The 21,780-nt window shown below is 48.4% G+C and overlaps 1 protein-coding gene across 2 annotated transcripts in view; it reads right to left on the minus strand.

Annotated features, from left to right (window-relative positions):
* Positions 1–21,780, minus strand: part of JARID2 (jumonji and AT-rich interaction domain containing 2) — a 274,220-nt gene that overhangs the window by 131,491 nt on the left and 120,949 nt on the right. For both annotated transcript variants that reach the window (XM_043590773.1, XM_043590775.1), the window contains exon 2: positions 16,024–16,159. In XM_043590773.1, the coding sequence (XP_043446708.1) occupies positions 16,024–16,159 (136 nt within the window). The remainder of the gene's footprint in view (positions 1–16,023; positions 16,160–21,780) is intronic.

Here is a 21,780-nt window from a genome sequence, read left to right on the forward strand (position 1 = left end):
TTTCTAAGTTGAACTACACTGGCTATCTAAAAAACCTGCTGCCAAACAACAACAAGACAGAGCTTGAAGACAAAAGGGAAGCAACCACTACGTTCATCCTGTCTCTATAGCTATACATGTTAATACAGTAGCCTGAGGTCACATAAGACTTTTTTTTTTATGTTTATTTTTGAGACAGACAGCTTGGGGGGGGCGGGGACAGAGGGGGGGGGGGCAGAGAGTGAGGGAGACACAGAATCTAAAGCAGGCTCCAGGCTCTGGGATGTCAGCACAGAGCCAGCTGCGAAGCTCAGACTCATCAACCGTGAGATCATAACCCGAGCTGAAGTCAGATGCTCAAATGACTGAGCCACCCAGGTGCCCCCATACTTTTTTTAATGAACTAAAACTAATCGGACCAGCTAAGTATAAAGGACTCATGGCCTCCTAAGTGGCTACCGTACACAATGAAGCCGACCCTGAGCATCCCCATCATTGTGGAAACTTCTACAGGGCAGTGCTCACCTACAGATTCTTCATGAATGTAGTCTCAAGACCCTTTCATCAAGTCTACAGATGGCAACAGTCCCTGGATCTCTATGCTGTCCTCTGCTAGAGCTCAGACCAATAAACGGGGCAAGTCAGACAGACGGGCACTTCTTTCCAGGCAGCAGGGTGAAAAAGGACAGGGGAGCAAACAGAGCAGCAAGGAAACAAACCCCCTTCAATCCTGCAGCAGATGGCCCCCTGGTGTCATCAGTCTAGCTTTCAGATGAGGGAAGGAGGGAAAACCACAGGTTAGACCCAGTCATAAGAAGCCACGAGCTTATTCAGTATACTAAAAACTGCAGAGAAACCCTTAGCAAAGCAATTACCCCAAAAGATGATTTTTAAATCATCAAGGATTTTAGGCAATCCTGATGTAGCTTGAAAGTTAAAGGCCAGCAATCACCACTTAATACTCACGCACAAAGTGCCACATGAAATCGTTCTGAGTTAGACTCACATTTTGCTACCCTCAAAGCTATAGGTACAAAGAAAAGTGTAAAAAAAAAAAAAAAAACCCCACAAACAGTGGATTCTGGGCTCACTGCCTCGGTTCCTACATACACAAGGGATCCCCAGAAAGAAAGCCCCAGCCTGCATTCATTCCTGTATGCAGGTGGGGGTTGAGGGATGGGGAAAAGCTTCATATACCACAAAGAAAACATGGTGGCCACAGAGGATGCCGGTCTTCTAGAGCTTTCCACTCTCCCCCAAATTCTGCAAAAGCATCCCAATGTTTCCTAGAGAAGGATGTGGCAATTAAAAAGAACACCATGGAACACCAGGGTGGCTCAGCGCGTTAAGCAGCTAACCCTTCATTTCGGCTCAGGTCATGATCTCTGGGCTCGGGAGACAAAGCCCTGCATAGGGCTCCATGCTGATAGCAAGGAGCCTGCTTGGGATTCTCTCTCCCTCCCTTTCCAGCCCTCCCCCACTCACTCAACTCTGTCAAAATAAATAAACAACAACAACAACCACACGCCAAAAAAAAAAAAAAAAAAAAAAAAAGAGGGGCACCTGAGTGGCTCAGTCGGTTAAGTATCCCCTTTCTGCTCAGGTCATGATCTGATGGTTCATGAGTTCCAGCCCCACATAGAGCTCACTGGTGTCGGCACTGAGCCCACTTCGGGTTCTCTGTTCCCCTCTCTCGCCCCTCCCCCACTCGTGTTCTCTCTCTCTCTCTCTCTCTCTCTCTCTCTCTCTCTCTCTCTCTCCCTCCCTCCCACTCTCTAAACTAAACATTTAAAAACAAGAAGGAACGCCACCACAAACAGGCTTCATTATAAGCATCAGGCTATCACTCATCATGGAAACAAAACCAAACAGGACAAAGGGAGGTCTCAAGTGTCGTATCTGACATAAGAAACCCACGAAGGGAGGATTGTTCATGGTGGTACCCGGTTACCTGTACAAATAGACCTATAATGACATCAGTGCTCATTACAACGTATCAAATTTTTTGACACATCCGATATTGCTTTAAGTGGCTACAATCCAGGAATTGTGGTCGAATGATTTGACAGATGGTGATGTGAATGGTTACATAACATAGCCTCTATGACTTCTAAAAAGCTGCTGCAAATATAGAAGCCCTAGAATTTTCCTTCCTTGACCCTCCCTTCAAGTTGCACGGCCAGGTTGATGGCCTCACGTAGCCACTTTCCCCTTCTGCCTCCCTCCAAGCCTCTCTCCTCCAGCCCAGCTGGCACAGGTCCCTCTTCTTCCATACCAGCTCAGAAACCTCAGAGAGGACAGAATGGAGACTGCTGTGCACTGCTCGGGTCACCCCCCACCCCCACCCCAAGACACCAACCCCTGCTACTGCTATTGGGGCAGGTTTTCCCGACACCACTAAGGAATGCCCTACTGGGTAAAACTAGGGTTCGCTTCCTTCTAGCTCGGTCAGAGTTTCTGCTCTCCAATGCCTAGGGTGAGGTCTAATTGTAGGATGATGGCGTCCAGACCCAGGGAATGGGGCAAACAGATTTTAATACAGTCCCTGAAGTGTGATCTTTTATGACACAGCTACAGCTTTTATGGGAAGTAGTTAGGTAATGTGTATCTAGAACCTCGATCACAATTACCCTTTGAATGCTCACTTTCTGCCAGATACTAAGGACTTTAAATAAATCATCTCATTAATCCTAAGAATATTGCCTCTGAGAAAGAAATTACTACTCCATTTACAGAGCTGGGGAACAAGAGCCAAACAGAATGGCCACCTCGTGTGTGTTAGTTCTCTTCACTCTTGGTGGGGCCGTGAGGTCACCCTTTCAGGGATGACAGCATGAGCCTCCCTGCCAATGTCCCCAAGTGGAGGTGGAGGGCAGTGGTCTACGGGGGCCCAGACCTGGCAGGAGGCTGAATGCCCTGCAGTTTCCCCCAGGAAGCCTCTAGATCCCTCAGTGTCCACAGCCCCAGGGCCCTGAGCTCAGACCACAGGTGCGGGTTTTGTTTTACAGAAGAGAGCTTCCTTGAGGATGCCACATATAGATGCCCCGAGCTCTCTGTGCCCGCCCCCGCCCCCCACCAGTCAATTCCTCAGACTGAGAGCACTCTGGAGCTCGGTAATTCTTCACAAAGGGGCTAAGAAATTGGAGGAGAAGGTCTGAGGAGTCGGCCAGCCGGAAGGCCAGTATCCTCCCCATCCACTACCAAGAGCAGCCACTTGATGGCAATCTTAACCTATTCCCTTGGAATTCTTCCATAAAGAGCGACCCCAGGAGGGTAAGAGCAACAGAGAATGGGCTGCAGAATGTGGACGGTGCTAGAAAAGGCATCACTGCCTGGCCAGAGTAGGCAGAGGCAGGGGCATAGAAGGATGGACCGAGAAAGCACGCCAACACGCTCCCCTGGGTTATTCTCCTGGCCCCAGACTTCTCTGGGGCCCTGGGTGGAAGCGACTGTACAGGTTTCTGTAGTCAGACAACTCAGGAAGACGGAAATTTCTCAGGCCCCATGACACAAGCACATCGGGCTTTCCATCAACAGATTGAAGTGCGAGGCAGACAGATGGTAACAAACAGGGTAATAAATCAACAGCAAACTCCTGCTTCTGATCTCAGCACCTTGCCCCCTGAAACCACAGAAAAAAAATAAAGCCAAATAATGAAAAAAAGGGCAACTTTCCCTCACTGGGGTGTTACACCTGTTGAATGAAGCAGCCCAGCACTTTTCTTATTTAAATTGTAAATGAGGGGTGAAAAATTAAAAGCTATGTGCTTCTACCTCGGAGAGAAAAGGCTCTCCAAGAAAAAAAAGGGGGGGGGGAGGGTTGGAATACCTTGCAAATTACATTCACCGCATACTTCTATTTTCAGTGGCAGTAAGATTAACATCAAGATGGTGGGAGGAGGGTCACTGTGATCAGAAAACAGTCCGTTGTCTTAACACGGAGGTCTCCCCCCCACACAGTTCAACCTGGCCCTTTGTGACGGCTTCGTAACTCTTGGCTTCTCGATTTATAAGAAGAGTTCAGGCAGAGAGTGGAGAGTTTGCCAATATTTTCCTCCGAGGGATTCAGAAAGTGCCAGCTGAGAGCCTTCCAACTCACCCTTTAAAACTCTGTAACACTTTCCAACTGAGTAAACTGGAAAGGCCCTTTTCAAATAACACTGGTCTGAAGTTGGGTAACTGCTGAGTGAGGACAGGGTAAAGCCACTCCGGTACAGGATAAGCAGTTTGCGGTGCAGATCCCTCTAGAGATCACCAAGCCTTCCCTCGTGCCCAAACAATACACGTGTGTGGTTTCCACTGCTGTGGCACCTGCCCTACTTAGGTCTGCAGAGGATTCGCTGACCTCCTATACCATCACTCCGGAAGGGGAAGCGCACGGTTTCAGAAAGGCAGAGAGTCAGAGTCCTTCCTGAATCCCCCAATCCCGTCAGAAGGAAGGGATCGGAATTAAGAGAGGTGAAGGTTTCCAAAGTGAGACCTTGAGCTGCCTTCGTGCATCAGAAGGCAACAAAAATCGTTCAGAGCCATGGAAAACTGGAAGGAAGGCTCAACCACGTGGGGCAGCACCAGAAGCTGGCAGGGGACTCCCAGGCACAGATGTCTTTCCCGGTCACCCACCAAGACCAGGTGCCACGCATGATCAGGATACCCACCCACCTGCCAAAGGGAAACACGGACCCAGTTGCAGGAGTGACCCGAAAGACACTGGCGGGGCGGGCGGGCCCCCAGGAAAAGGCCTGATGTGCGGAAAGAGCTGAAACCGTTAGATCCAAAGCAGGAACGAGCCCACGACACTAGTGAAAGGTCAGCAAATGGTAGAGAGGAGGAAGGGGGCCCCAGGAGCTCTGAAGCTCCAGAAAGAACAGCTCTCCTCGCAGAAGACAGGGGCAGGATGGCTGACACATTGGCGACTCTGCTCCTTAACACGCAGGTCTAAGGTTATAAAATAGCTCATGTTTCCCTCCTGGGCCCCAGACCTCCTCGTAGGAGAGACCTACACTGTTTTATGATCTTTTAGAAAGAAAATCATGAGGAAGCGAATTTCGGGACTCTGCAGAAGCACCCTAAAGCCTACAGAGAAAGCTAGAAGGATACAGGTGATTTGGCAGGTGAGATTGAGTAACAGGTTGTAAATTAAGGGATTTATGGGGTGCAGGCTAATTTCCCCCAAAGCATACCCAGTTATCACCCTTCTGGGTTTAAAGATACTCCATACAGGACACTGAACATTTAACGTAGCTCAAATGGGAACGCGTTTTTTTTTTCCAAAAACTAGGTAAAAGGTCCTCTAAATGTGGGGGGAAATGGGATCTGAGAAAGTCCCAAGCAAAACCAAATCGCACTAGTGCATCGTGGTAGATCCGACAGGAATCAAAGCCCCCATCACAGAACTTGAATCACAGAACTTGAATCAGGAACCAGCACAGACGGAGACGACACAGGAGGCCTAGATCTACGGGCAGGAGGAGGTGATACACAGGACCGTTTACAAGAGCGTAGACAGATAAACTCCATGCCTGGATAAGTGGCCTCTGGCCGAGGAGAGCGCTATCTGGGGACCCCACAGGCACCTCCCTTTCTGTACATGTTGATAAGGAAAACTGGTTGGTACGTATTGCCGTAAATTACACTTACGGCATGGAAAAAGAAACTGAATCCGTGCATAAAGTACAAACGAGGGGCGCCTGGGTGGCTCAGTTAAGCATCCGACTCTGGATTTCGGTTCAGGTCATGAATGTGAGACTCCTACTGGGCTCTGCACGGACAGCACTGAGCCCGCTCTCTCCCTCTCTGCCCCTTCCCCGCTCTCTCTCAAAATACATAAACTTTAAAACGTATACATACAAATCAAATAAATTCATGTATGACAAAGAAGATTCTTCAACGTCAAATAATGTCATGATTCCTCCCAAACTGACACCGAGACATCCATGCAGGGCCATCTTGATGGGCTTTGAGCCTGGAGCCTGCTTCAGATTCTGTCTCCCTCTCTCTCTGCTCCTCCCCCACTAGCATGTGCTCTCCGCTCCCCCACCCCACCACCAAAATACACATTAAAAAAAAATTTTTTTTAATAAAAAAATAAAAACCGAAGATTAATTTCATCCAACTGGGAGGAACAAGAACTTCTCCAAGCTCAAACCAGTTCTTAGGGGTTCCTGACATAGCAGGATATCCTAGTACCTCAACACAAAAGGAAACATGTTGCAGATTGAAATGGAAATTAACTGCATCTAAAATTAAAACGCAATGAAATTGTCACCACCTCAACGTTCTACCCACGTACTAGCATTGGTGCTGTTTGCCACCTCACCCCACTCCCCCAACTCCTAGGTTGAAGACTTAGCACCCAATGTGACTGTGTTTGGGCACAGCTTGTGAGAAGGCGAGAAAAGTAAAGGAGGTCACGATTCGGGGAGGCACTGATCTGACGGGGCTAGTGTCCTCCTAAGAGGAGGAAGAGACACCCGTACACTCTCTCCCCGCACCGTCAGCCTGGTGAGGACGTGGCCAGTCCCCTGGATCCGGACATCCAGCCTCCAGCGTCCAGAACAACGAGAAACACACTTGCGTTGTTTCAACCACCCCACCCAGTCTACAGTACATTGTCACGGCAGCCCGAGCTGACTAATACAGACTTCTGCCACAGCCACAAGAAAATGAACACAAGTGAGCAATCCTCCCGTGCCATCACCCTATGTTTCTGCACCCTCAAGGCCATGGGACAACGCACGGGCCGTGGACAAGAATCCCTCTGACCGAAAACACACGTATTTGGCAGGGAAGGGGTATGGCCCTATGGATGCCTCCTTAGCTTGCCTTTGGAGGAGAGCCAGGTCTGGAACCCCTATTCCAGAATTTCTTGAATTCTATCACCAAGGCCAAGATCTCTTAACACTCGCAGAATGGCACTACCGGAAAGAGGGGACACCGAACGGGAGAAGCAGAAGAGCTGTTCAAAAGGCCAGTGTGGTCTGGACTTGCACACAGCTGGGAACCAAAACTTTAATGCCCGTTGAAGACAGAGAATCTGTCTGGGGCACCTGGGGGGCTCAGTCAGTTAACTGTCCAACTTCAGCTCAGGTCATGATCTCGCGGTTTAGGAGTTTGAGCCCCACCTCGGGCTCTCTGCTCTCAGCACAGAACCGGCTTCAGATCCTCTGCTCCCCTCTCTCTCTCTGCTCCTTCTCTGTTTGTGCCCAGTCTCTCACTCCAAGAAATAAAAACATTTAAATAAATTTTTTAAAAAATCTGGCCCACGAATGCCACCACGAGCCAGTGAAGATCATTTGTGACCATGTCCAGTTGTAGGGCTCTTATTCGTGCCCCCAAGCCAGGGCTTCTAAGAGTTGCATACTGGACACACGTGAGCCACTGGCTTTGGGGACCCTTCAAGTCTCCACAGACACTCTCAGGCATCTGCTACATTCTGGGGAAACACCATAAACCCACATATCATCATAAAAGCTCGTGAAAAAAAAAAAAAAATCGAGACAGCCGTGGTGACAAACCTCAAATGAACGCATACTTTAAAAGAAGTCAAATGAAATGGAAAGGGAGCGAGCAACATTTCTGGCCTGGTGGGAAAGCCCTGGGTCTACACTGGAGCACTGGTCACGTGGGTATATGAGCTTTTTTAAATACATCGAACTGGGGGCGCCTGGGTGGCTCAGTCGGTTGAGCATCCGACTTCGGCTCAGGTCATGATCTCACGGTCCTTGAGTTGGAGCCCCGTGTTGGGCTCTGTGCTGACAGCTCGGAGCCAGGAGCCTGCTTCGGATTCTGTGTCTCCCTCTCTCTCTGCCCCTCCCCTACTCACACTTTGTCTCACTCTGTTTGTCAAAAATAAATAAATGTAAAAAAAAAAATTTTTTTTTTAATAAATACATCGAACTGTATGAGTAAGACGTGTGATTTCACGTGGCGTATACTTTTCCTCAAAAAATAAAGTCGGGGGGGTGGGGGCGGTATGCAAGACTGGAGTCCAGTTCTGGGGTCAAGTCCTGATTCGCTATGCAGTCTTGTACAAGCTGTGGAACACTGGAGACCCTCTACACGAACCCACAGAACCGGACAGTAATAGGTTGCAATAAAGTCATGAGATTAGAAGCAGTAACTTATTTCCTAAAAGCCTCATTTTAGGGGCACCTGTGTGGCTCAATTGGTTGGACGTCTGACTTTGGCTCACGGTCTCATGGCTCGGGGGTTTGAGCCCCGCATCAGGCTCTGTACGGACAGTGCGGAGCCAGCTTGGGATTCTCTCCCTCCCCTTCTCTCTCTGCCCCTCCCCTGATCTCTCAGCCTCTCAAAACAAACAAAGAAAAGCCCAATTTTAATTTAAACTTCCAAGCAACATAGCTCATACCTGAATAGGCATTCCACAAATGTGGTTAAGAAAGGGTACAAGGGTGATCCAACTCCAGGAATCTTTACGATAAGACAAGGGTATCACAATTATGAATATGCATTTTGGGGACAGGGAAACCAGCGTGGGCTGTGATCCAGGGAGTAGGTGTGTACATTTCCAGAATAAAACCCAGAATCACATGTGGGACACTCAAGCCCTACACAGACAGGAGCATATCCACAGCACGGCAGAGGGTGCTGGAGGGGGAGTGGGAGTGGCCAGCGGGCAGAGAGCTGTCTGCACACGGATCCACGCAGAACCCAGGCGTGCAGACAGCAGCAGTGAATGGTGACGGAGCTTTTGTCTCGTGGACTTTCTGTCTGTCGTGGGGAGAGCACTTACCACTAGCAAACAACAAGAATACAATGTCCCGCAGACAGAAATTCTATGCAGAGAAATACTACAAGGCAAAAAAGCAAAAGGGTATCCAACAAAGTTTCAAGAAGATGTTCAAGAAGGATGCTCCGGTCCAAACCTCCAGGTTTGAGCAGGAACCTGAAATTCAGGCAGGGATCAAGCACACAGTTATCTAAAGGGAACTAGAAGGAGCAGAAAGCACAAGAATTCTGGTGGGTTTGAACGGCGAGGAGGCCAAATTAGGGGGGACAGTGGTAAGGAGACCTGACAGATACTGTGGCCCCCATCAGCTTATCATGCTAAGAGGCAGGGAGCCGCTGCAGGAACAGAGCATCGCTAATCTGCATTTATAAATGACTGTTCTGGCCACCTCCTGGTGGGGTAAAAAGGCAGAGGCTGAGGGGGCATAGGGATCCCAGCCCAAGCTGGAGGTTACAGACTAGGGGGCAGTAGTACAAATGCAGTTTTGGAACAGGTTTTGCTAAGGGACAGAATGCAAAGTGTGGGAAAACCAGAGAAATACAGCTAATTCCAAGGTTTAGGCCAAAGTAACCAGAAGAATGGAACTGGCGTTTACGGACCAGGGGAAGACAGGCAGAGCAGAGGACAGGTGGTGGAGACAGAGTTGGCTTAGGGACCCCTCATGTTCATAAGGCCTTCCCAAGAAATCAAAGTGGAGAAGGCAAGTAGGCAAGTGGAGTTTAGGACAGGTTCAATCATGTCAAATGCTGCCATGAGGGTAAACAAGGCGCTGACCAGAAACTTGGTCAACGGACTTGGCAACTGAGGTCATTATTAAGCCTTAGTCGTGGCCTCATTCTAAGGGTTCAAAGGAGTACGAAAGGGGAAAGGCTATTAACAAGAATATAAATAGTAGAGGGAGACAGACTGCTTCGACATTTTCTACCAGGAACCCTGCAATAAAGAGATGAATAGCAGGGGGGAGATAACAAGATCGACGGAGGGATTATTTTATTATGAGCGAAACTACAACATGTTTTGTTTACTGATGGCAATCATCCAGCACAGAAGTAAATAAGGAAGAGGGAGATCTTCCAGACTGACGCCCTCGGAGAGATGAGAAAAGGACCACAGCAGATTTCTGCCCTTCAGCCCTCAGGACCTCTCAACGCTGGGCTTCTTAAGAACGGAGACCAGCAGAGAGAACCACCACCCCCATAACTACATACCACCTCCCACCCCATCCTAGGCCCTTCCTCCTAAAACAGCCCAAGATGTGATGAGGATGACAGGATCTGGGACAGAGCTGACAGAGGAGGCAGGCTGACAGAAATGGGGGGGGGGGGGGGGGGGGCAAGGGGCCCCATGCACAAAGTGACAGGAAAGAAGAGCAACTTGAATTCCATGTTATTACTCACAAAACCGCCTACATTCCAGACTCCATTAAGTATCAACCAGTAGGAGCTCTATCAAGAAATGTCCCATGTGCATCACACTCAGGGCTTACAGCGACTACACCACAGCCACAGAGAAAGACATCAAGCCCTTCTTTTTTTTTTTTTTTAAAGTATTTTTGAGAGAGAGAGAGTGAGAGAGACAGACAGACACAGAATCCGAAACAGGCTCCAGGCTCTGAGCTGTCAGCACAGGGGCCGATGCGGGGCTCGAACTCATGAACTCCAAGATCATGACTTGAGCTGAAGTTGGATACTTAACACACTGAGCCACCCAGGGGCCCCTCAAGCCCTCCCCTCCTTTTTTTTTTTTTTTTTTTTTGTGAAGTTTATTTTCAGATCAAGAGAAAGAGAACGTGAGCGAGCGAGGCAGGGGCAGAGAGAGAGAGAGAGAGAGCGCACAAGGAGGGGAGGGGCAGAGACAGAGACCTAGAATCTGAAGACAGGCTCCAGGGTCCGAGCTGTCAGTACAGAGCCTGACCCCGGGCTCGAACTCACGAACTGCGAGATCATGACCCAAGGCGAAGTCGGAGGCTCAACACACTGAGCCACCCAGGAGCCCCTAAGCCACTTTCTTCAGGAGGAAAACAACAAGACGGTCTTTCCTGCTGAAGTGGGGCCCATCCTTAGAATAGCTAGATGTGAACGCTTGGGGGCCAAAGCAGAAAGGAGAAGTGTCCCCCCACACCCCCCTCGCCGGCCCTCTGTTGATGAAGACAACCATTCGACTGTGACACATGACAGTGTTTTCAATAGAGCTGTGTAAATAAACTGCCATTCATGGGACCATGTGCTTGGATTTTTCATTTTGAGTCACAAGGCATTTTTATCTTATGCTGTGAACAATGAATTCGCAGGACTTGGGCCCTGGAGGACTTGGAGTTTCATTCCACAAACAAAACATCCGGAATCTAAGATGTTGATGGAGTCCAGGAGTGCCTGGGTGCCTCAGTCAGTTAAGGATCTGACTCTTGGTTTCGGCTCGGGTCATGATCTCACGGGTGGGGGTTTGGGAGTTTGAGCCCCGGGTGGGGCTCTGTGCTGACAGCTCGAGCCTGGAACCTGTGGATTCATTCTCTGTCTCTCTCTCTCTCTCTCACCCTCCCCCCGACTGTGCACACGCATGCGTGTGCTCTCTCCTCTCAAAAATAAACATTAAAAAAGATTTTGAAGGAGTCCAAACTTCTTCTCCTTAAGGGGGAAACAAAACAAAACAAAACAAAAACAGGTGTGTGGGGAGTTCTGTGTCTGCACTTCCAACTTCAGCTCCTCCCTACAAATCGGCAGTTGTTGCCAGAAAGGCCCCTTGTCATGTGAGGACAGGACAGTATGGAGAGAGTCAACCTGGTGGTTCAACAGCAGCATTAAAAATCCAAATCCCTACCTCTAGGTGAATAAAATGAACGTGCCTGTGCCCATCTTTTGATCCCCCCCCCCAATTATAAGCTCTAATAAAGACCACAAATATGCCCATGTTCACACTTCTCCTGCCCCCCACCCCCCACCTTGGAGGTCTCCTTCCCAGTTAAGGATGTTACATATTCTCCTTCGAAAGAAACAGCTATTAGGAAAAGTTTTTTAAAAGGTCTCCTACAAATTCTTAGTTTCTGAAATCCTATCTTTACAGAGGGTTCCAAAGTGACTTCTGTTTATCCAAGGGGTGGTTTTGAAGTCAAGACACAGAAAGCCAAGCTTTAAAAGTCTGGCTGCCGAGGACCACTCGCGTAGATGGACGGCCAATCCACCCTCGTGTATCACTTCCTCATCTACAAGAACGGTCTGTTCTGAAGACTAAACTCATGAAATACAGAGCAAGTGCTAGAACAGTAACAGCTCAACGTACGGATTACCCATCACGACTGCAGTCAGGTTCTAAGAAAAAGGATCCAGGTTCCCTTAAATCTACTCAAGGTTCTTTGGCTGGCCAGAGGGCTTTTGCTGGATCTCAGATGACATTTATAGGAAGCAAATGAAACTCAAATACAGCTAATAGCTCCCCTCTCTTACTGTGTAATTATCTGTACTCATTTGTGCAGCATGTTATTATTTAAATGTCCCTAATTTCAGCCCCAGCAGGCCAAGGGCCCTCAAAGAGTGGCCGAGGCCTCAGCCTCCGCCAGCCCTTCCCCATGCTTTTGTTCATTTATAACAGCCAGAAGAAGTGGCATTATCTACAGCAGGAAGCAGATAGAAGGTTCTCACAATCAGCAAAAATCGGAGTACCGCCTCTCCTACGCCCAGCTATAAAACCAACACGCCACAAGGAGGGCTTCAGTTCCTACACAGACAATCCGCGAGGCCGTTCAAGACTCATGTTCACTCCTGCTAGGATGGATGGATGGATGGATGGATGGATGGATGGATGGATGGATGAATAAATGGTTAAAAAAAAAAAAAAGGGAAGAGAAAGAAATATTCATTCCTGGTTACTTTAGAACTGCAGACATAATAAAGGTTGATGGCAAACATGGATTTTAGGACATAAAATGTGATGTCTCCCTACAATCTTGTGCCTGCTTGGGTTATTACTACTGCACTAGACCCACAGAAACAGGGTAGCATAGCTCAGCCGCTTGGGAGCTGCCGCTGTCTGCGTGCAGTTAACAGACGCCAGACCCCACCCACCTCACAAGGGGGGGCGGGGCAAAGAAGGAGGTGCTGGTTCAGCTGGCACGCCAAGGGTTTGGCGAAGTGACGTCAACCCGTTCTCCAATTAGATAACAGTACGGCAAGCCTATTCTATTTGTGAACACAAAATATTACTTGAACGTGGAATTTTCCCCAGTAACTCCGGTGAGACCGATAACCCAGAAACATCTCTGAAAAGTGATCCAGTGAAAATTAAGATGTGTTTTCAATACCGCCGTTAAAAAGATACGGTGTCCTTTTCATCCCTCTTGACTTCCAAAGTCCTGGATTCAAAAGCTCCGCGGATGGAGTTGTAATGCCAATTCTGCTACCGCATTGCAGACAGCCGTGTCACCTTAGAGAAGTCACCACCACACAGAGCACTCACAAAGCCCCACAAGGACGTTTGGGTCAGCTCACGGATGACAAGAGCAGGGGTCTCGGAGGTAGGTCAGTACCCAAGGTCCCCCGCTGCAAAGCATGAAAAGGGGGAGGTGGCGGCACAGGGGCAGCAGTTAGCCCTCCCGCCAATCTGGGCACAGGAACCTGCTCTGATCCTTGTCTCGTCACTTTCCTTGCCCGTGTCCTAACAAGGGCTCTGTACGGGGCAGCTTCAAAACCCTACCGCCAGACAAATTTCTCTGACAATTAACACTGGACCGATGGGAGTTCAGTTTTTACAAGAGAAATCTCAAAAGGTTAGATAACTCACCAAAACAAAACACCAAAAAACAAACATGCACCTTGCAGGGCTGTGAAAACCTACTCCCCTACTAACCTATTTCCATCTGCCCCCAGGGCAGAACCCCAAGACGGCGTGCGGTGCACAGCTTAAGACGAGGTCATCATTCTGCCATGCCGAGTATGCACGAGGAGTACGAAGCAACCATTCAAACAGGGGACATGCTCACAGGCACACACAGGCGTGCACACACGGAACACTGCTGGCAATCATCCTATCACCAACCTCGGCTGCCAAAAAAGTCTGGGACGCTCTCCATGTTTTCTGCTTTCTCTGCACCGTGCCCCCTAGGAGAGCACGGCTGAGGTTTGAGGACCTACAGAGAAGGAGCTGCTGGTCTCCCAAGCTCTCTGGGATGCCCCCGAAGACAAAGCACAATTCAACCTGCTGGCTGCCCTTAAGAAAATTATTCTTGAAACACAGAGTCGTGTTTACTCAGAACAGCTATGGAAATCCAAGGTACAGAACGACAAAAACGTGGACTTGGACCATTGGCTCCACTGACACCAACAAGAAGTGGAAACAGGCCTATTCACAGCAATTTCACCACCGAGTGAGAGAGAGGGACAGAGAGAGACAGGCAGGCCTTGGGGTCTTGGTGCTTAAACAAGAAAACGACAAGTCCGTCTTTATCAGCAGGAAATACAAACTACTACAACAAAAGCCTCTTTTTTGTTGTTGAACGGATTCTTATACTAGTTTCATAAAGTCTTCAACGATCCCAAGAACACGGTCTTTGCCACTTTTCTCAGAACCTCTTCCTCAGCACCGTCAAGCCCTTGACAAGGGCGGTAGAAAACGGGAGCTACGTGTGGTCGGCTAGCTGGCAGGGCAGGTTCCCTCTTAAAAGAACAAAAGGTAAAGTTCATCACCTAAATTCCACCTTGATTTAATCCTGGACACCCGGCTAACTTGTCCGAAAAGCTGATTTTTCTCCGTTGGGTTGTTTTCTGTTAACAGATTCCAAAACCACAAAGGCATCTCCCCTCCTAAATAGCAGAACGAGAGCACGCCTGATCACAACAGTAAGAACTACACCCCCAGCAGCTAGCACTCTATTGTAACTCCAGGACTCAGGGACGTTCCCCCCCGCCCCATCACCCGCCTCCCCGCCCCCCACCCCCGGCCCCGGATAAAAAACGTAAAGCAAATCACCATCTTCACTGTGAAGCCGAGAACACAAATGATCACATCACATCACACGTGGCTCCAGATTCTATACCTGTGACAACACATTCTACAACTTACCTTCTACCTTTTGATTCAAAAACAAAAGCGGGGGGGGGGGGGGGGGGGGGGGGGGGGGGGGGGCGCGGCGCCTTCCCACGCATGTTGGCAGGGAGGGCATCATCTCCGAAAGCACTGCCATGGCTCTGTGCAAACAGAGTGGCAACAGGTCCCGCCTGTAAGCACTGGTTCCAAGAAGGGGCTCCCAGACAACCCACCGTACAACTAAGCAGAATGGAAAGAAACTGGAGGCCCTAAGTGAACCTGTCACCCTGCACCCTGGCATGCTGCCAAATACCCTCCAAATCCCTCTGTTACCCCATGACCAGAGCAAAGACTCTGAGACAGAACAATCCCGTCTTCCTTATCTGCTTGCTCCAAGCAGGTACAAACCAGAACACGATCGATTCATTCACATTTCTCTGTAATTCTGAAGGACGAACAAAGTTCGACAGAGCCTGGGATGTCACCACGACCACATCCCCTGCAACGAAATACAGACTGTGACCAGAAGCTCGGTTATGATCACCGGAGGATTCCAATTCCACCGTGCTAACCCTGTTCCAAAGAGACATCAGAATAAACTCGGGGAAGAGCAAGTTTCCCTCCAGGCTTCAAGGATCCATCTGATAATCATACAGGTGCACTTCCACAGGCTCGGGCATTCTATGCCACCGTATACCAGCCTCCACATAACAACCTGCCCGGCCTGATCAACAAGGAAGCAGGTACTTAGGAGGCTATGAGCCAGAGAGCAGGAAGGGTAGGAGGCAAATGGTGTATCTAAGCTGCTTCCTATACAATCAGGGGAGAAGAACCAGCAGACAGTAGGGAGGTATCCATAGGAGAGAATCTAGGACTGCCCTCAGTTGTGGGAATCAGCACTTTAAACCTTACAAACCTTCTTACTGGTTCCCTAAGACGATCAGGGGAGAACAGCCCCACATCCCAGCAAAGTAGAAAGGCAGAGATCCACAGAAACACCTGTTAAGACAGACTCTACGTTCGACCCAGGACCTAGTAAAATCCGATCACAGCCCTGGTCTTATCTACAGGGACCAGACTAATTAAGGCACCCTGCAAATTATATTACACAGCATATAAAGGAGCATAAAAGAAATGAGTCTATAAGCCCAGTAGGATGTCCAAAATAACTGCCAAGAGGGGCCTAGCCCGAGAAGCACAAGCCGCCCAGATCACATCCAATTCAGAAACAAGGCCGTGCCCGAAGACATCATCCAATTCCAACAAGACAGTCGACTCACCATTCACGGTCTTCAGGCTCCCAGCAATGCCTTCCCCGTGTTGCCTCTTCTGGGCATTCTTGAACTCCTTCAGAGACAGATAGAGGACTTTCCGCACCACCCTTTCTTCTGACCATGGAATCCCATCACTGTCATCCTGCAGAAACAGGAAAGAGAGAAGGGAAAGCACTTAACACAAAAAGCAAGTAAATATGAAGAATCAAAAGAAACGTTAAAGCAAATGCCGAAGTATCAGAGCGAGATGCACTTCCAGGGGATCACGTCATCCTGTGGTAATGGTTCGTTCAGCACGACCTTCCTGACGTCTGGAGAGTCCCCCGAAAAGCTAACCCACGGACCATAAAAGGGGGTGGAAAGACGACCACCAGCTCGCCTCCTTTACAAACCTTTACGCCCACATACCCTCAGTAACCAATAATACTCCAGTTCTATATTCCTGGCAACATTTCGAAACAGGAGTTCGTACCCCCAAAAGCACAGGCGTAACGAACCACTGTACTGGAGTGTCTGAGGAATTCTGGGTCATGTGCTGCCTCACACATATGCGCCGCACTCTTTTAGGAACCGCTGCCGTTGGCACTGGGGGCTAGGGGGTTGGTGCTGCCTTCAAAGAATTTACAATTCGGTCAGAAGAAGTGAAATTGGATCTGTACTGACCTCTTAAGGAAATGAGCCCTGAATGAGAGAGACAGAGCACAGCAGAAAAGGGCAATGGATCCTGGCGGAGCAGAGAACTGGGAGGCAGGAGCAGGAGGTTTGGGAAGGGGTGACGTAAAGAAAACAAAAAGAAGAAGAAGAAATACACACAGGTTAATAACAGGTCTTGAAGGTCTAATTAGCGTGGCTCCCTTAGGTCTGTGGTATCAGATGCAATGCAAGTTCTGGAGAGGAACAGAACAAGAGAAGGCCAGGTTGGGCGGGTTGGGGGTGGGGAAAATCCCAACAACCAGCAGCCAGACCATCCGAGCCATTCCAGTAGTGGCCACAGAAAAACAGAGGACAATCCAGAAGCGCCAAGACGAGGAGGGGAGGGCACCAACCAGCAGGGAGACCAGAAGCTACATCTGGAAACATGGAGATGGTGGGTACCAGGACGAAGTGGAGGCAATGGTCTCAGGGAACCAGCAAGAAGGTCTGTAAGGCTCAAAGCGCCGATTCCCACGGCTAAGGACAGTCCTAGATTCTCTCCTATGGATACCTGCCTACCGTCCGCTAATCGAAGAAGTCCTTATGTTCACATACTTGCTTCGAAGACTTAAACACTTGATAATAGTTCAACTTAGAGAACGAAGGATCGGAGCTTCTCAGATCCTTCGGGCCTTAGGAGATCAAGGCAAATATTAATGCCCTGGGTAAATGCAGGAAGGCGAATCTTGGATACTTCGGTTCCTTTTGCTCTAACGGAAGACCTCAAGAGTCAAGCCGGCACTGTTGTCCTGCATGTCCGACAGAACTGGTTTCTCTTCCCGTAAAAGCTCCCTGGGACTAGGTAAGGGAGCCAGATGACCGGAGGTCTTTTCCAGCTCTTAAACTCCTAAATTCTGCGTCAACACAAACTACATCTTAGAAATCCAACCACACAGAGACTCTAAGCCCTAAATAACTTGAAGCTGCACTCTGGTTAAGCTTCCAGGATTTTCCCAGAAAGAGAGCCATCCTCCGTCTTCCGTACTAAGGGGAAAGAGAGCCCTGGGAAAGAAGAGCTGGGATTTCCACCTGCCCCACGACACCCTTCACGCCTGCCCATCTGCCAACTGAGATTTCCGGTAGCTCCAGAGGAAGGAGGCACATCCTGTCTTCCTGGCCGTGTTCCCTGAGAGGCAGGAGAGCTCTACTAAACCAGACCAGGGTGGTGGGGGGGGGATCGAGGTTCGAACCCAAGGGCTGAAAGAAGCCAGTGAATTGCCTCAGAAGCCCATGGAATTTCTCCACTGCTACTGCGAACAAGTCGCTCTCTACCTTCCAATTTACACGGTTAACAAACAGAAAAATGAAGCACCTGACCAGACCCCGTTTGCAAAGCCCAAATAACCAATCTGAGCAAAAAAGAGGCAGAGGACTGACCCATACGACGCACAAAAGGCACAAAAGAAAAAGAATTCACTGTTCCACCGGCTCCTCTAGCTGATCCGTCGCGACTGGGGTGATAAACTTTAACTCCTCCTCAAGCTCAACACAGTGCGGCTGCAATCTCATCGTTTCTCAGCAGCCAGGGAAGGCGGCCTGGCAGAATCCTCTTCTTCATGCTCAGAGTCCTATTCTCATGTAACGCCGATGTGATTACGGACTATTATTTCCTCACACCCACAGTTTGTAAATGATAAAACCCCCAAATAGCTTCCAGTGCAAAAATGCCTGCAATGATTTACTGCATCGTGTTCAGACTGGTGGCTTCGTTCTGACTTCGGGCCTCCACACAAGAGAATTATACCCCTACAACTAGTGTCTAATTAAAACATAAACCATGGGAGATGAAACCGCCCGCAAAGGAAGATGCATTTAAGGTTCACTTACTGACAAAAGACGCTTCATGAAACCTATAAAGTACTTTAACTACAGGAGAAGCAAATCCATGACCCAGATTATGGGGTTTCAAATTCTAGACATTTAAAAAAAAAAAAAAAAAAGGCAAACTTTTTTTTTTGGAAACACAAGAGTTCTTTTATATAATGTACCGTGCTGGTCAAGCCTGGTCACCTCCCTCGGTGTTGAAGCGAGACACAATAAGGTAATAAGGCATTCTGTTCTGTTTCCAAAAGCTCAATGAGGAGGTCATAATTCAGAAATTAAAACTCAGGCTGCTTTTCACAGCTGCGGGGTCATGATGAGTCACCCTATCCTAAGCCAGGAGAGGCTGGCATTCCCCCTTCGTGAAGCTGCCTGACACAGAAAGCCCAAGTGTAGCCTGCACCCAATGAGGGGGCAACACAGGGCTGAATGCCCAAGTTGTAGGTCACAGAAAGTCTACAAGAAGGTACCTCAGGTCCTTAACGGTCACTCAGAACAGTCCAGTACGGAGTGCTCTACGAAACAGCCCTGACAGAACGATCATGAACACTTCTCTAAGAGTTTATGGCTTTTTTATCCCCCCCCCCCCCCCCCCCCGCTTCAATAGTCATTTAACCACTTTCATCAGCCATTTAAACAATGGCGGCATGGGGTCAGGAAATCCTGTTCACCATGTATATATATCCCAGCCCCTAGGACAAGCCTGCTAGAGTAAGAGCTCGATAAACCTTTCTGGAAACAGAAGACTCAAGTGCAAGCTCGCTTCCCACCAGGTTTACCCACATATGGCCTGCCTGTCCCTAACCTTACGAACATCCAGGGCATTTTAAGTGGAATGCATGAAATTTCTATCGTTTTCTTAATGTAAATTACAGCTACCCCCATAAAACAGTCCCCACAGTGCTAATCCAAAAGGGCTGGCTACCCTTCTCTCCCTCCCTCCCTCCCTCTCTCTCTCTCTCTCAGCAGTAAGCTTGCCAACATACCAGAGCCCTCCTATTCAATCCACCTAGTTCCCTACAAGAAAATGGCACCCATCTGGAAATCCACGTGGCCTCATAGGGCCCAAACCTAATGACCCTGTCAGAGTCCCGTACCTTGAGCTAAATACTGACCAATTCCTTCAACAAAACACTTAATTCTCTCCAGCTCCAGCTGCACAGGCTCCCCCCCTTCCTCTCTATCACTCAGGACTCTCCCATTCTGTTCCCCCTCCCACCCGCTATATTCAATTATACATTCCCAAATCACAATTTTCAAATCAACTGATATTCCACTCAGGCCTCCGAGTTGACAATTCCAAATAATCCCCTCCGACCTTCCCTAGACACCTTCAGGCCACGTGGCTCTCTGGGCAGATGGGATCACGGAAGATTGGACAGTGTGGCACTGAACAGAGAGAGATCCTTTCCTGGATTCCTTTGGGATGCTCCCCTAAAACCAAGTATCTAGTCCCTTCTGGTTTACTGGTCAGCGTAATAAAAGACGACAAAGAGAGGCTGTAGCCACTGTCAGGAGTCCAGTGGCTTTATTCTGATACAAATTCAGTCACCCAGAGTATATCAGTTTTTTTAAGTTTTTATTTGAGAGCGAGAGAGTGAGCGCACACACGAGCAGGAGAGGAGCAGAGAAAGAGAGGGATAGAGAGAATCCCAAGCAGGCTCCACGCCATCATCATGAAGCCCAATGTGGGGCTGGAACTCACGAACCGTGAGATCATGACCTGAGCTGAAACCAAGAGTCGGATGCTTAACCAACTGAGCTACCCAGGCACCTCCCGAGTGTGTCAAGTTCTTTTTATGAATTTCCTTAAACATTTTTTTAACCTCTTGCCATTGGGGTGTCATTAAGACCTGAGTTTTTACATTTCACCCCATTATTGGGGAAGCACAATTCAAGCCCCCAAACAACCAAACATACCACCTTCCCTCAGTCCCATCCCCTAATTCCTTAACCTGTAGTTCCCCAACCACAAAACAAAATGCTTTGCAAATACTGCTATATATAAAAATATCTGGGTCTCCTGACCCAATTTGAAGAAGAAAAAGAACAACAACAACAAATCACAAGGATCTAGGTTCACTTTACTATTCTGACTACTAAAAGTCACTGTCTTCAGCAAGTGGAAAATTGAGCATTAAGGCTTTACGAAGTCAAAGTGAAAAAAAATGCAGAAGTGACAGGGATTTCTTATCACTTGAAAAATCTCTGCCATTCTTTGAAATAACTGGAGAATCTCTCATCAAAAATGGCAGCTGGTCAGGAATTAAACTTGAAATGCTTATGGTCATCATCTTTTATTGAAGAAAAAAAAAAAAAAAACCACAGCATGACCTGTAATGGCTCCAAGTCTCGTAATAAGACACGTGAGAACATGGGAGCACCAGCCTAGTGCATGAAGACCCCACACTTGTGGGGGACGGCATCACCTGACAATACCCCAAAGCTCACATCCAGGTTGAAGATTTGCAAAGCCTGCTACCACCTCCTCCTTTTAGTTTAAAATGGGTGGGAAAGGAAGACATCACAAATATCTTTAAAAAAAAAAAAAAAGAGGCGAGTTTCAATGTCTTGCCCAAAAGGTCACACAGCTGGAGAGAAATGAGAGCTGCCATGTGAGGTCAACTGGTCCACGCCAGAGGGCAGGTGCCCAAAGCAAAGTTTCAAAACTCAGTAATTCAATCTCAGGGAGAAAACGTCAAACGTGTAACTCCCAATGACTCCTAATTAGTAGTAACATTAAGATTACTCATTTCAAGAGGTGAATGTATATGTTATATGAAAAAATAATCTACAAGCAGCTCTAGCTGGAGGCCGGGAAAAGAACAGGAAGGGGGGGATTATTACTTACTGGTCTCTACAACTACCTCAGTTCTAAGGTCATCTCTCAAGGCATCCTTATGCAATCTGTCCAGGTCTGACTGGTAGTTACGGCTTTAAATCCTGGTCATCTTGACTTAGGAGAAGGGAAGACGAGGATGGAAATGCATGGGCTAGAGGGAAACATTTCGGGTTTTTAAAAACCTTTTCTAGCCATTACAATTATTTTAAAAACGAAATAGGACCCATCCGATGGGAGGTACTTCATTTCCTGTCACTTGTGAGCAAACTGAGTAAGAAGAAATTTAAGCGTCACGGATAGAGTGACCAAGTAATTTATCATCCCAACCAAGGACATCGTAAATAATGATACAGGAACAACTGGTGGAAACGGGGGCACAGGTCAGCCAACCAATTATACTAGGTCCC

Source organism: Prionailurus bengalensis, chromosome B2 (assembly GCF_016509475.1).
Source record: "Prionailurus bengalensis isolate Pbe53 chromosome B2, Fcat_Pben_1.1_paternal_pri, whole genome shotgun sequence".
Taxonomy (NCBI): Eukaryota; Metazoa; Chordata; class Mammalia; order Carnivora; family Felidae; genus Prionailurus; species Prionailurus bengalensis.